The following is a 15,693-nucleotide window of genomic DNA, read 5'->3' on the forward strand; positions in this document are numbered from 1 at the left end:
AAACTCCTTCAAAATAACATTTTACATAGTATTACTTTTACTGACAGATGTATTTTATATTATTCACAATGAGACATTTTAATTTCAATTATATTTATTTGATAACAATGCCAGCTTCTGCAAGAAGTGAATCTAGGCACACTTTATCATTATTATTATTGCTATTCTTATTATTATCATCATTAACTTTTTACTGCTCTGATATTAGAAGTAAATCATTATGAGATTCAAAACATCTACTTTAGGCATTTAAATTCTTTGTATTTGGATATGGAGGGCTTTAAAAATGACCCGATTTACATAGATTGAAAAACCAGGTTAGTGTACCAATTTAAGAAGGGATTAGAATTGCACAAAGGCATAGGCATGCAAAAATAATTCTGTAGTGGTGAAACATGTTAACAATGAGTAATGAATGAGACATGAATTATGTCTTTTTTTAACATAAATGTCTATTTGTTGGAATGTGAAATTTGAGGCATCAAAAACAATGCATCGTGGAATAAAACAGAGACTATGAGAGTCACTCCACATAATTCACCAAACTAATAGTCTAATTTTTAAGAAGCATATTTCTTCTAATGCCCACTGCTACACACATGAATAAACCTCTTGAAAACAGTATCAAGTAAACACATACTGCAGACTATATGCCAAGTGCTATCTGGGGAGGGACTTTGTCTGTTTCATCCACCAATATTCACCAAGCATCCAGAACATATAGAAAGGCACATCACAGATGCTCAATTTAATGGCTTCTAACTGCATGGCAATATGAGAACTGTAATTTGTATACATCATCTCATTTAATCATCACTATAGGGACTTCCCTGGTGGTGCAGTGGTTAAGACTCCATGCTCCCAGTGCGGGGGGCCTGGGTTCAATCCCTGGTCAGGGAGCTAGATCCCATATGCATGCGGCAACTAACAGTTGGCATGCCACAACTAAGGAGCCTGTGAGCTGCAACTAAGGAGCCCACCTGTTGCAACTAAGACCCAGCACAACCAAAAATAAATAAATAAATGATCGTCCTTATAACCATATCAATTAGTCACTGTCACCACTGATTTATTATCCTTATTTAGCATACGAGGAATGTTTCAGAAAGGATAAATAATCATGGCAGAGCTGTGATTTAAATACAGACCAGTCTATCAGACCTAAGCCCTTTACTTCCTCTCACCTAAAAAAGTAATATTTTATTCCCCAAACCAATGATTTTCAATTTCTAACTGGTGAAGTTTTCAAATTACAGAATTATAAAAATGTTCCTATTTGTTTTTTTTGGAATAAAACTAGGGCAAGATAGAGCTAAGAAAATCCACTTGTGCCAAAGCAATCTTAACACATTTTTGACTGGAGATGTATTACAGCCACAGGCATTAGTTTCTGCAAAAATCCCCCAGTCAATAATGTATTAAGAAAGAAGGACAGAGCTGGAGGTATTAAGAGCCCTAATTTCAAACTATACTACAAAGCTACAGTCATCAAAACAGTATGGTGCTGGGCTTCCCTGGTGGCGCAGTGGTTGAGAGTCCGCCTGCCAATGCAAGGGGCATGGGTTCATGCTCCGGTCTGGGAGGATCCCACGTGCCACGGAGCAGCTGGGCCCGTGAGCCATGGCCACTGAGCCTGCATGTCCGGAGCCTGTACTCCGCAATGGGAGAGGCCACAGCAGTGAGAGGCCTGCATACACCAAAAAGAAAAACAAAAAACAGTACGGTGCTGGTACGAAAACAAACACATAAATCAATGGAACAGAATAGAGAGTCCAGAAGTAAACCCACACTTATGTGATCACTTAATTTATGACACAGGAGCCCAGATTATACAGTGGGGAAAACACAGTCTCTTCAATAAATGGTGCTGGGAAAACTGTATAGACACTTGCAAAAGATTGAAACTGGCCACTTTCTTACACCATATAAAAAAATAAACTCAGAATAGATTAGAGACTTAAATGTAAGCCTGGAAACCATAAACTCCTAGTAGAAAACATAAGCAGTATGCTCTTTGACACTGGTCTTAGCAATATTTTTTTGAATCTGTCTCCTCAGGCAAGGGAAAGAAAAGCAAAAATAAACAAATGGGACTACATCAAACGAAAAACCTTTTGCACAGTGAAGGAAATCATCTACAAAATGAAAAGGCAATCTACTGAATGGGAGAAGATATTTGCAAATGATATATCCAATAAGGGGTTAATATTGAAATATACAAAGAATGTCACAACTCAATATAAAAAATACAAACAATCTAGTTAAAAATGGGCAGAGGACTTGAATAGACATTTTTCCAAGGAAGACATACAGATGGCCAACAGACACAAGAAAAGATGCTCTATGTCAGTGATCATCAGGGGAAGGCAAGGCAAAACCACAATGAGATATCACCTCACACCTGTCAGAATGGCTATTATCAAAAAGACTACAAATAGGGCTTCCCTGGTGGCGCAGTGGTTGAGAGTCTGCCTGCCGATGCAGGGGACACGGGTTTGTGCCCCGGTCCGGGAGGATCCCACATGCCGCGGAGTGGCTGGGCCCGTGAGCCATGGCCGCTGAGCCTGCGCATCCAGAGCCTGTGCTCCACAACGGGAGAGGCCACAACAGTGAGAGGCCCATGTACCGCAAAAAAAAAAAAAAAAAAAAAAGACCACAAATAACAAGTGCTGGTGAGGATGAGGAGAAAAGGGAACCCTTGTGTACTGTTGGTGGGAATGTAAATTAGTGCAGCCACTATGGAAAACAATATGGAGGTTTCTCAAAAAATTAAAAATAAAACTGCCATACAATTCAGCAATTCCACCCCTGAGTATTTATGGGAAGAAAACAAAACACTAACTCAAAAAGATATATACATTTTTATGTTCTCTGCAGCATTATTTACAATAGCCAAGCTATGGAAGCAACCTAAGTATCCACTGATGGATGAAGTGATAAACAAGATGTGATATACTGTATATATATATATATACACACACATATATATACACAATGGAATATTACTCAGCCATAATAATGAATGAAATCTTGCCACTTTCAACAACATAGATGAATCTAGAGGGCATTTTGCTAAGTGAAATAAGTGAGACCAAGAAAGACAAGCAATGTATGACTTCACTTATATGTGGAATCTAAAAAACAAAACAAACAAATGAAACAAAACAGAAACAGAATCATAGTTATAAAGAAAAACTGGCGGTCACCAGAGGGGAAGGGAGTTGGGGGTTGGGCAAAATAGATGTGAGGGATTAAGAGGGCCAGATTACCAGCTATAAAATAAATAAGTCACAGGAAAGTAATGTATCCATAAGGAATGGTCAATAAAATTGCAATAACTTTGTATGGGGACATATGGTTACTAGACTTATTGTGGAGATCAATCCGTAATGTATGTAAATGTCAAATCACTATGTTGTAATCCTGAAAATAATATTGTATATTAATTATACTTCAATTAAAAAAAAGAAAAAAAGAGAAAATTCATTTGCCCACTGAATTTAAGCCACTGAGAAAGGCCCCATATGTCACTTTTCACCATGCCTCTCCTTAATTTCATCATGTTAAATGAAACATTTTAATAAATATACCCTAACTAATACTGTATTTGGTAACAAATGCATAACCATTGTTTCCTATTTGTCCTATTGGTTCATCTCTTAGTATCTACAACTATTAAGAGTGATCCCTTCTCAGGTCATAAAGGAACCTGAGTGGGCAACAATTTTAAGACAATTTTTTTGCTCTTGTCTCTATTATTGTTCAGTTTTTCTTTCAAAAGAATCTGTGCTTGGAGAAAAATTTTACTGTATAAAGACCAGTTCTCTTTTCTGCCTAAAAATTTCAGGTAAGTTTGAGGGAAATGATGCATAAGGAAAACTTTGACACTACATTGCTTTTATGTTAAGTTTGCTCATCAAATCCATTTTTTGCATATTTTCCAAGGTCGAACTAAAAAGATACTCACTGAGCTTGCTGGACTTTATAAATGACCACAAATTTTTAAATCAAAATGACACCTTCTAAATATAGCACAATGACACACAATAGTTTCTCAATAAATACTTGTTTTATGAATAAAAGAATAAGTAAGCAGCACGTTTTAAGATAATGAGTTTAAATGGGCTAGCGTTATAAATTTTAATTTCAGCAATGCGGCTTATTTTCAGGATCCAGACTCCTACTCAACAGACATCTCAGGAATTAGTGTTTGAATCCCAAAGAGGGCTGCTTCAGAAACCGAGCCATATGAGCTCTTGGATATTTTCAGAACGGAGTGTGTCTGCTTTCCGTACTTTTAGTACTTTTTGCTTTTCCTCTACTGTTACATGTATACCTGTGTCACTGACTCGGCCTTCAGCAGAAGCAGGAGCTGTGTGCTTACCCGTTCCTGGCGTTGGGCATGGTTCACAAGGTTTGTTCCAGGCTTTGCCCACATTGTATGTGCAGCAGCACATCCTCTTTGTCACATTAAAAGGCAACTCATTCTCACAAGTGGTTCCATTATAGCTTCGGTAGCAGAAGCTTTTTCTCATGTCTACATAGAGAAAAACAAGTAAGCCAACCAATCCTATCAGCAAGCAGCTAATAGCAAACCCCACACACCTGGACACACCAAACTTCCTCGATTAACTATGAAAATTTTCACGGTCGTTTGAAGGTATCTTAAAATAATTCCTTAAGCTGAACACAAATCATTTTTAGATAAGCATCTTTCCTGTTTTTAAATAAGGGGTTTCATTTACAATTTTCTTTGGGGGACAAAGTTAATAGATACTTCTCTATTCAAATGCATTTATTTAATTTAAAAAGGATTACATGTTAAATTTTAAATGTTCTCTTATTCATAAAATAATGTTCACTTTACACGAATGGAAAATAAAAATTATTCAAGAATATATATTTACAATATTTGATGAAATTTTCTACCTGACTCATGCTTTGTAACATGCAACTATGTAGCCAAAGTTCAAAAATATGGTACAGACCCAGAAGTTTATAAGACTTTGAAATACTTCACTATTCATAAAGATTTAACTTCCAAACTTTCTGAATAATAATTCTGAGATGTAAGTATCTGGGAGATAACTGTTGGCCAGGAAGCCAGCAACTGTGACCTAATCAATCTCAGAGACCTTTACCTACCCATACAGTTGTGGCCTCCATTGACCTGCATGTATTCAGGTGGGCAAATGCAGGTGTAATTTCCCAGGGTGTTGTAGCAAGTCCCAGGTCCACACACACCAGGATGTGCAAAACACTCATCAATATCTAGAGGAGGCAAGAATGTCCATTAATTAGTAAATATTTTCCCCATGAATTTATATCACTTAAACTACTGAACAAAGCATATAGTTGATTCCCCAAATTCATGTTTTTATAGAATTTATCTTATTTTTATAAAATTTAGAATTTAAAGCAATTACATAGGAAATGCCCCCAAATATGCATTTACATGATATAAAACATGTCCTTCTGAAGAATAAAAACCTAACATTCAAAAATAAAGATGATCAAAATAAACTATTCCGAAGTGGCAAAAAATAAGTTAAATGGCACCTATACTTTTTAATTGAAATTTCATATTCGTCAAATGGAATTGCTTTAAAGCTACTTTCCTCTTATGTCATTGAAAACCAAATATTAGTGTCAACTTTAAACTGAATGCAGTTAGAAAAGCCTCTTTCTTTAAAATTAAAAAGGCTTTCCTTTCAAATTAGCACCCATTCAGAGATTCTAGAAGTAGCACAGCTGCTGGGTAATTCTCCTTATTAAATCATATTTCTTCCAGATGCATTCATCTAACATGTTCCAAAAGAAAGGTTATAATGGAAACAATTACATTACATGTTTAAGGTTCATTTTTTAGAAGCATTCATTCATTCATTCCATAAATAAATACTGAGATTCTACTGTAAGCTAGAACTTGTAGCTATAAAGATGAAATAGATGTGGATCTTGCTTCAAGAAGCTCCCAGTCTAGTGGGGAGACAGACCTCTAAAAGGATGATTACACCGCCATGTGAGAAGTTGGGGATGGAACCAAGAAAGGCATCTGCATAACCTTTGAACTGCTTCATACTATGTTGTCCAACATTTAAAAGTTACTGAAAATATTAGCCTAATGGTTGCATTGAAACTTATCTATTTTTCTATATAAAATATAACTTATTGGTATTTCAACTAATAACTTATTTTGATACTGAATGTTTTCATATTATTCCAGCTTCCCCCACTTATTACCAACCCATTTACTCAGAGAAAAATAATGGTAAATTGTGGCAAATAATCTGGAAATTAATTTATCTATCATCATACAACTTAGCAGCACTGATAGGAAAAGAAAAAAGCTATGAACCAGTCTCAACATATCCTTTGATAAAATTTGAAGATGGACCCTTTTTCTCCAGTCCTGACCAGTAATTTTGTTTTAAATAGCACTAATAATTTTTAGGTATAAATTTATCTCACCTTCACAGATGCGGGTTTCCTCACTGAGGTAGTAGCCTTGAGGGCACTCACACTGGAAGCTCCCGAAAGTGTTGATACAGTTTCCACCCTGGCAGAGACCTGGTAACTCCTGGCATTCATCAATATCTGCAAAAGGGGAGACAGCTCAGATACCATCATGAAAGATAAGAGTTACTATGAGAGCTTTCAAACGTGTGATACTGTAAAACCTGCAGACTTCCACACATCCAAGTGAATGCACACTTAGATGAGAGGTTTATTCTGACCATGAATTTTCTTGGCTTTGTCATGGAACTTTGCTATAATCTGAGAAGAGTAATTACAGCAAGCTGAGGATGATTAAAGTTGCGGATAATTATAAAAAGAGTTTCTCTGCAGAACAATCACACATCAGGTCACTGCAATGGGTCAAATCTTTCTGATTTACAAATGGTTATTCATCAGACTGGTAATTGTCCATCTGTAATTTTGCAAAATAATCTTGTTGGGACTGTTCCACACTAACTTTTCTACCAGATTTGCTCTAAAGTGAATTCTTTACCTTGTTTAAATCTGGTGACAATTAGAGGTATGCTCACCTTCTAAGATGATTGTGATGGGGTTAGGTCTGAAGCCTTCACCTCCAGGACACAAAGTGTAATATTCAGCTGCAAAACAATGGAAAAAAAGAAATTTGATACCTGTGTGCAAGAGGCTGACAGTGAATTAGCACTTAACAACTGCCAGGCTCAAAGCGCATATCCTAAGGGGTGTATCTATATTTTCCTTAGTGCCTTTTCAAATACATTATCTTTAAAAAGTACATTACATTTTACTTGAAATAAGATGATTACTTCATAAATTATATACAAAGTAGAATAACAAAACCCATTTGCTTTTAATTAAAGAAAAAGATTATTTTCAGATAATTTATATCACAACCCTTTTGGCTAGTAAATAAAAACTAAAAGACTCAACAATTCAAAAGTTTCACCTATGTTCATATCAGGACATACATTTCAATTTAAGACATAATATGACTGGACTTGAGGAATACAACTCACCTATGAACCTGAACTAAAACAACTGTGGAAAAGAACCAGGAATGGTCTTTATCTGTGACACCAGGGAGAACTGATATTATCATCATTCATATTGGATTGTGGTTAAAAACTGTTTTTTCTTTTTAGCATTATCAAGAAAAACAGTAAGAAGAGAGGAATTCAGATTCCTTTTATATGACACACTCTTGGCTGGTTTCAGTACAATCATTGAAAGTAGTCCAGATTCAAAGTTTTGACCCTCACTACCTCCCCCACCCCCTAGCACCAGAAGAAAATGGTAGCTAGTGCTCAGCTACCAGTGTTTCTTTCCTCTTGTTCCGTTCCATACTCACTGCTATTGACAGGGGGGCAGGTCTCGCAGGGGTTCCCCCAGGCCTTCCCCAGAGAGCAGCAACAGGAGGAGCGGCTGACGCCCACCCCAATCTCAGTGTTGCAGGAGAGACTCCCGTCGCCCCGAGGACCGAACTTCAGGTAACAGTTGCCCACTCGATTGTCTGCAGGGCAACACAGGAACTTAAAATTGTCCTTATCAGAGTAAGAATGCCTGTTTTGGAGAATGGTCACTCAAATGATGAAATTCAAATTCTGTACATTAATCCCCAGAACAGAATAATCTCTTGCTTTAAACTTTTTCAAAACTGAGTTGCAGGAATTAAATAAATTACACTTTCCTACATCTAGACATCCATATAGATCATGGACTAAACAAGATAGTAAGCAATTACTCATGTGGGACATTCTGAATCTTTAATAATATGATTGCAAAAAATGTTTCCTATAATCAATCTATAGCATGAGTTTATCAATAAAGGGAGTGAAATCCAATATGTTAATTTAAAGCAATGTATCCTATCACTGAAATATTGATAACGCCATCTCCTTCCTCTCCTCCCCATAATCTCCACTCTCCCACAGTTTAGTTTCAATTTGCACATTGAGTTTTGCAGGTTTTGGGAAAGCTAGTCTGTAACAACTTTAGGGAGGCTACTTAAGAGATCAATGAATCTCAGCCTTTGTCTTGTCTCTATCCATAATTACCATCTAGATCACCTCATTAGTTCCATGACTTTAAATACTATCAAATTTGTGGTTCCATCTTTCACCTCTCCCCTGAACTCAGATCTTTCTGCCATGTGCCTAGTATTTGATTTCTCCTCTTAGATATCTAAGGTATTTTAGAGTTAACACGTCTAAAATCAAACACTTGATACTCTTTCCTCCACATACAAAACCTGCTCCAATCCTCTCCCAGGCTTCTGCATTTTCAATAAACGGAAACTCCAATTTTTTAATTGCTCAGGCCCTATACCTTGCAGTCAAACTTTGAATCCTTACTATCATGGCTTATTCAATCCAGTAATAAGGTCTGTCAACACTACTTTCAAAATACATCTGGACTCTGATGACTTACCACTGCTTCTAAATCACTACAACCTGAGTTCAAGCCACCATCATCCCTCATCTGGACTATTGCAATTGTTTCCTAACTCATCTCTGGACCCAACTATAGTCTATTTTCCCCACCATAGCCGGAGTCATCCTTCAGAAGCATTACCTTAGCCCAGGCCACTCCCAGTGGTGTCCCACGTCAATCAGAGTAAAATCCAAAGTCCTTATTACAGTCTACCAAGTAGTTTTCATCTCCAGCTGCACATTATAATCACTTTGGCAGCTTTTTATTATTTTACTTTTCTCTTTTTTTTTTGGTTTTGTTTTTGTTGCTGACTCCGGTGCAGACAGAGGTGTTAACTCATGGTTCTGCTCTTACTAGGCTGTATTCATTCATCCTTCCTTCCTCCTTCCCTCCCATTCTCTCTCTTTTATCCCTGCTCTCCATTCTCATTCCTCATCCCCTACCCAACCATATGAATGTGTTTAATATTATTCTTTTGGTCTCTGCTCCTGCAAAATTGTATTTTTGTTTTCGTGTGCAAATTTTAAATTTCTATAAATGGTATTTTGTCGTATACCTCATTCCATCTTTATAACATCCAATCCGTCAACTCCACAGTATTCAACTGCGATTCTTTTTCAATCTATCCACTCTCCAAATATGGCTTCTAAATTCTTGCCACTGCAAATAATGAGGCACTGAATATTTTTCCTTATGTTTCCGTATGGGCCTGTAAGTTACTTTATTTGATATCTAAAGCCCAGACAGGAGCTGCTGGTTCACAGAGTTTGCATATTCTTAGCCTTTGGTATCAGGAAAAGCAGTCCTTGTTATCTGCCATATGCATCCAGTAAACCTTTTTAATTTTTTATATTTGTAAGTCATTTTGAAAATAATTTGTAGAAGAAAAAGGCACAAACAACCTTACTAGAAATTTTAATGGGAATTTAATCATAGCTAACTCAAATTTTATTCTGTATTTTCTTGGTTTTGAAAAAATATACACCTGAAATGGTCCTATAAATGCCATTAACTGCTTGCCTGTCAGTTGTCATGCATAAACCTGAAACATATTCATTTTGTAAAACTGATTCCACATTTCAAACACATCTGTCCTGGCCAATGTACTGGACAGGGAGCCAGGCAACTCGGGACACTGCTGAATTCAGCTTTGCCATGTGCAAGCTCTGAGACCTTGAACAAATGACTGCACCTCTAGGGCCCTGGTTCTCAAGTCTGTGAGAGGAGGTGGTGGGAGCAGATGTCTCAAAAATTCCTGTTTCAAAATATGACTTGGAAGATAAGCAGGATAAAAGTGACCATATATTTTGGTAATCTAGAGTTTCTTCAGGTAAAGGACTACTATTTTGTTCTCAAGTTAATTGTAGTAAATGGTCATCACAAGAGAGTATGAGTATTTAACTCTATGTACTTCTATTCATTTGTTTCATATAGCTTTTGCTTACCAACACAACCCACACCGGTGGGGTTCAGCTGGAAATCGGGTGGACAGTTACACTCATAGCGACCAGGAGTGTTGACACATAGGCCGTTCACACAGTTTATTGGATCTGCACATTCATCAATATCTAGGAAAAACATTTAAAATGCCCACATTAACATCTTTACTTTCCTTGTGCATACTGCTGTTCCGAAGAATTTGGTGGAAAGTTTGCAAGTCAGTAGACTAAAAATCTTTAGGAGGGACTCAGAACAATGAAATAAAAATGAAATACTTCTATACACCTAAAGCAGTTTCCATAGATCAGTCACACAGTATTCATGATGATATCATTTAATATCCTTAATAAATAAATTATAATGAAACGTTGCAATTCTGAAGAGAAACATTTTATCACTTTGTTTAATTAAACTTAAACATATGTATTATATATTTGTACATATATGTGGACATCACAAATACATACAAAGAAATACTTTACTAATTTCGTGTTGGATATTTAATATTAAGTTGTTTATATTACAATGGATCCATTCAATAGTTAAAAATAAATGTATCAGCCAAGGGGGAAAGGGGTGGGGTGTGAGGAATTGGGAGACTGGGATTGACACATATACATTATTGACACTATGTATAAAATAGACAACTGATGGGAACATACTGTATAGCACAGGGAACTCTACCTAATGCACTGTGGTAACCTAAATGGGAGGGAAGTCCAAAAGGGAGGGGATATCTGTATGTGTATGGCTGATTCACTCTATGGCTCTAGAGTGTGGTGGAGGCTAACACAACATTGTAAAGCAACCATACTCCAATAAAAATTAATTAAAAAATAATAAAACAATAAATGTATCAGAATGTAATTTTCTTTTTCAAAAAAATGCATAGCCCAAGGCATAGCAGGCTAAGCAGAAATTTGAGGAACTTCTATATCTAGCACAAAATGTTCATTTCAACTAATAAGAACACAATCAAGCCCTTAACTGGCCATACCTGTACAGTTCCCTCCGGTTCTGTCCAATTCGTAACCATCATCACAGATACAATGAAACATTCCAGGCAAATTATTACATGTTCCAAAGACACAAATATTTTGGAAGGAGCATTCATCGATATCTGGAGATTAAAAAAAATAGTAATCTCTTGATTACAAAGACATTTAGATTTACTGTATGACATTAATAAATTATTCTATCTCCTCAGATGTTTTTATGCAGCAAAAAATTTTCTTTTTCTTTGACCAAAGATGTCACATAAATGGCAAGCAACTAATGTTTATATGGGTCAGAAATATGAAAGAATATTATCTTATTTTATTGATAGTATTTTACTGTCTTGACCTGTAAAATACTTCAGAAAAAAATTGGCCTAGGGCATAAAAACCTTTTAGAAATTAAATATGAACATGTTAAAGGAATAAGATTGTAAAAAATTAAAGATAAAAACAAATTCAAAGATTATAATAATTAAGTGAAAACAGATGTTTTATAAACATCTACAACATACAAAATATACAACATAAATATTTTAAATATTAAATATATCTTTTAAATTATTTAAGTTTAATTTTTTAAACTTCTTTCTTGTTATGTAATCTGATCTGTTATAATAAAGTCAGTTATAAACAGGGAAAGAAGTTTTTTCCCAGTAGTGTGTAATAAGATCATCCATTGCCCCACATTCCTCCAAATCTCATTAAGATATCTCTATTGGACTGAAATCATAAATTCAGTTTATGAAAGTCTTCCATGAAGCTTTAACCCAAAATAAACAAGAAGTTATTACTCCTCATTCGTATGAAAATGAAGGCATAGTGTGCCTGTACAGCTGTAGAAGTAATCTGTATTTCTACTCATAGGAAGAGGATGGACATTTTTGTACACAAATTACCTCATATCCTGAGAATGCAGACCAGGCATGCCATTTTAGGCTAGACTAGACAAGTCATTCTAAAATGCTGTCTTGAGACAGTTATATCTTAAGTATAAATGGGTCTTTTGGTCATTTATGATTGTCAAAATAAAGCATTGCAACTATCTTATATTTAAAGTATAGTTCAAATTGTGTCTAGAAGTTCAATTGATGTGTAAAGTTTTCTTTACTTGTGTTGGGGCAATAAACAAAGTTATTCTTTTTATATAAATCAGTAAAGACTCATTAAGTTAGTTTATAATTGAGTTGTGTTAATCTATAAATTGAAGTGGAATTGTATTATCAGCCTTCTGCATATGCATTTTACTTATAAGTGAACTTTATTAGAAATAACTTCCATTTAAATAACGTAAAAGTTGCGTGGAATAAGGTATTTTAAGAGAATACTGCCTTGTTTTTATAAAATTGATGCATATTCAGAAATTTGAACAATACAGAAAAGTGGTGATAGGAAACAGAAAAGATATGAAACACAGAAAATAAGATAGCAAGAACAAAAATCACTCAAAAATGCTTCTATCCAGAATTATCATTGTAAATGGATGAACACCATTCCAAACATTGATATTTCTCAGTGCATATTCACAGAGAGTAAAGCTGAAACAATTTCCATGCATCAGATCAATTTTTCATTATCTCAGTATCTTCTAAAATGCTTTCTAATGGTAAGAATTGATGAAAACACTAAAACTGTATCATCTTTTGGCTTTATGTTAAAATTCAAACACAATTTTAAGACAGTATTAATGGATTCTATACAATGATGATTAACAATTAGCATCCATATATGCTTCCAACTCATTTTTGTTATTCATATTATTTTCACTTTTTAAATGTTCATGGCATTTACCATAATCTCTACAGCATTTAGTACTAATTCTTTAAAGGAAACAATAATGTTTTTATTGTCACTTCTCCATTTACTTCTTGATTGGCTGTTTTTCATTGCTGATAAGTTGTGTGTTTTTTTTGTTTTTGTTTTTGTTTTGCCCAAGACAAGAAGGGAGATCCCACAGGTGGTTTGTTTCTGAATTATTTCACTTGTCAGGATATGTCTATTGTCTTTTTTTTAAAAATAAATTTATTTATTTTATTTATTTATTTTTGACTGTGTTGGGTCTTCATTGCTGCGCGCAGGCTTTCTCTAGTTGCGGTGAGCAGGGGTTACTCTTCGTTGCGGTGTGTAGGCTTCTCATTGCGGTGGGCTCTCTTGTTGCAAAGCATGGGCTCTAGGCGCGAGGGCTTCAGCAGTTGTGGCGCGCGGGCTTCAGCAGTTGTGGCGCGTGGGCTCTAGAGTACAGGCTCAGTTGCTGGTGCAACTGGCTGAGTTGCTCCTTGGCATGCGAAATCTTCCCGGACCAGGGCTCGAACCCGTGTCCCCTGCACTGGCAGGAGGATTCTTAACCACTGCGCCACCGGGGAAGCCCTGTCTATTGTCTTTATAATTAACTAACTCTGAGGTATAGCTTTCTTGTCACATGTGTCCTTATAACTGTGAGGGCAGCATTCTAATGTGTGTTGGTACTGAATGTTTGTTTTGTTCATGACTTGCCTTTTCTATCTGCAGTTTGAAGAATCTCTATTACTTAAGTTGACAAATTCAATAAGGTTAAATAAAAATGATTTACTTCTTTCTGTATATTCAGTTCCTTCTTCTATTTCAGGAAAATGTTTGGTTGTTTAATACTTTTTTTCTATTCAATTTTTAGGGACTCTTCACTTCAGAAACACCCATTATACTTAAGTTTATGGTCTTTGTCTTTTCTCTAATAGTGTTAATTTATCCTCTCCCCCCTTTTTTTCACTGTGATTATCTCACGTCCATTCTCTATGGTAGTAATTACATTTTCATCTCCTCTGTTCTTTGCTGTGTCTATTTAATTGTTCTCTTATTTTGCTGCACTGGTCCACGTTTTTTGTTTCCCTTAACTCTGCAGTATCTCTTTTTGTCTTTTTTTTCTGTTTTTATAATCACTTTGAACTTGTTCAATCATATGTTTTTATTAAGGTTATCTGAGGTACAATATACCTATGCGAAATTTGCTCTTGTTCCTTAAGTAGTTTTCCTCTACTCTGGATTGATTATCTGCTTTTTGTATGTTTTTGTTGTTGTTGTTTCCATAGAACACCTGCACAGTTGCTGTTGTTTCAGTTTGTTTACACATTACTTGGTCAGCTCTTTCAAGAGTTTTATATACAGTTGATGCTTGAACAACATACATTTGAACTGTGCAGGTCTACTTATACATGGATTTTTTTCAATAGTAAATACTACAGCATATGTAGTGCAACTACACTATCTGCAGTTGGTTAAATGTGTGGACATGGAACCACTAATGCAGAGAACTGTGAACACTGAGGGCCGACTACAAGTTATACACAGATTTCTCCCCATGCTGAGGGTAAGTGTCCCTAGCCCCCATGTTATTCAAGTGTCAACCGTACTCTGAGATACAGTTTAGATGGAGCTTCTCGACATCCTCCCTTCTTTTTTGATTTGGGCTTTCTTTGGAAGACAGCTTGGGGTATGGGTTTCATTATAGCTTCTATTCTGTGGCCCAGAGTTTCATAAGGTGGGGGAAGAGGAGAAATACGGATGGGAGGACCTCCACTGGGCTCTGTGTGCTCTTTGTTGGTGAACCTGGCCCCTGCTCTCTCTTCGGAAATCATACTAAATGCTCTGCATCTGGGTTTACTCCATCTGCTGGAGTCCTAACCTGTCCCTGAGGAGGTTCTTGCAGGTTCTGTACCTTCCCATTTTGCTGAAGAATACTGGGAAATGGCCAACTCCAGCAGTTTTTTAAACTCTATAGAAATTCTGAGAATTTATGATTAGAGGTAGATGCTGAGTGGAAAATGTTGTTTAGAGGATCAATTCAAAGGGGCATCAATTTATAATAAGATGGGAAAATATCAAGGAATTAAAGTAATAAATTCAGGATAAACTGTCTAAATGTGCCAGATCTCATAGAAAGAGAGAAGACAAAACCATAGAGAAACAGGCAGAACCATGGAATTGCATTTTGTGGATCTCAAAAGTTGGCATCTGGTTAAATGGAGCAAAGGGTGAGCTACATGTGTGCCACTCTCAGGTGCCCTGGCAACTGGGATTTCTCTCCATGGAAACAACATATTTTGGGAAAGCCAACATGAGAAGGAAGTACAGTAAACAGAAACTATTTAGCATCACCTTGAGGGAGGTTCTGCAAGAAGTTTTGGAAGACCCTAGGCCACAAATAATGGAACAGAATTATGAAAGGGAAATGCTGTCTTATGTATAAAGGATTAATTTTGAAATTTTATGTTGGCAAATGTGTCTGGCTATTGCTAACTTGTCCCTTTTCCCACCAATTCTTGTCAAGCTGACGTGGGTAATAAATCATGTAATT

The 15,693-nt window shown here is 36.1% G+C and overlaps 1 protein-coding gene across 1 annotated transcript in view; it reads right to left on the reverse strand.

Moving 5' to 3' along the window:
- Positions 1-15,693, reverse strand: part of FBN2 (fibrillin 2) — a 234,020-nt gene that overhangs the window by 38,333 nt on the left and 179,994 nt on the right. The window contains exons 35-41 of the mRNA XM_019924346.3: positions 11,366-11,488; positions 10,374-10,496; positions 7,847-8,008; positions 7,050-7,118; positions 6,472-6,597; positions 5,146-5,271; positions 4,385-4,537 (exon numbers count right to left, since the gene is read on the reverse strand). Of these exons, the coding sequence (XP_019779905.1) occupies positions 4,385-4,537; positions 5,146-5,271; positions 6,472-6,597; positions 7,050-7,118; positions 7,847-8,008; positions 10,374-10,496; positions 11,366-11,488 (882 nt within the window). The remainder of the gene's footprint in view (positions 1-4,384; positions 4,538-5,145; positions 5,272-6,471; positions 6,598-7,049; positions 7,119-7,846; positions 8,009-10,373; positions 10,497-11,365; positions 11,489-15,693) is intronic.

Source organism: Tursiops truncatus, chromosome 3 (assembly GCF_011762595.2).
Source record: "Tursiops truncatus isolate mTurTru1 chromosome 3, mTurTru1.mat.Y, whole genome shotgun sequence".
NCBI lineage: Eukaryota > Metazoa > Chordata > Mammalia > Artiodactyla > Delphinidae > Tursiops > Tursiops truncatus.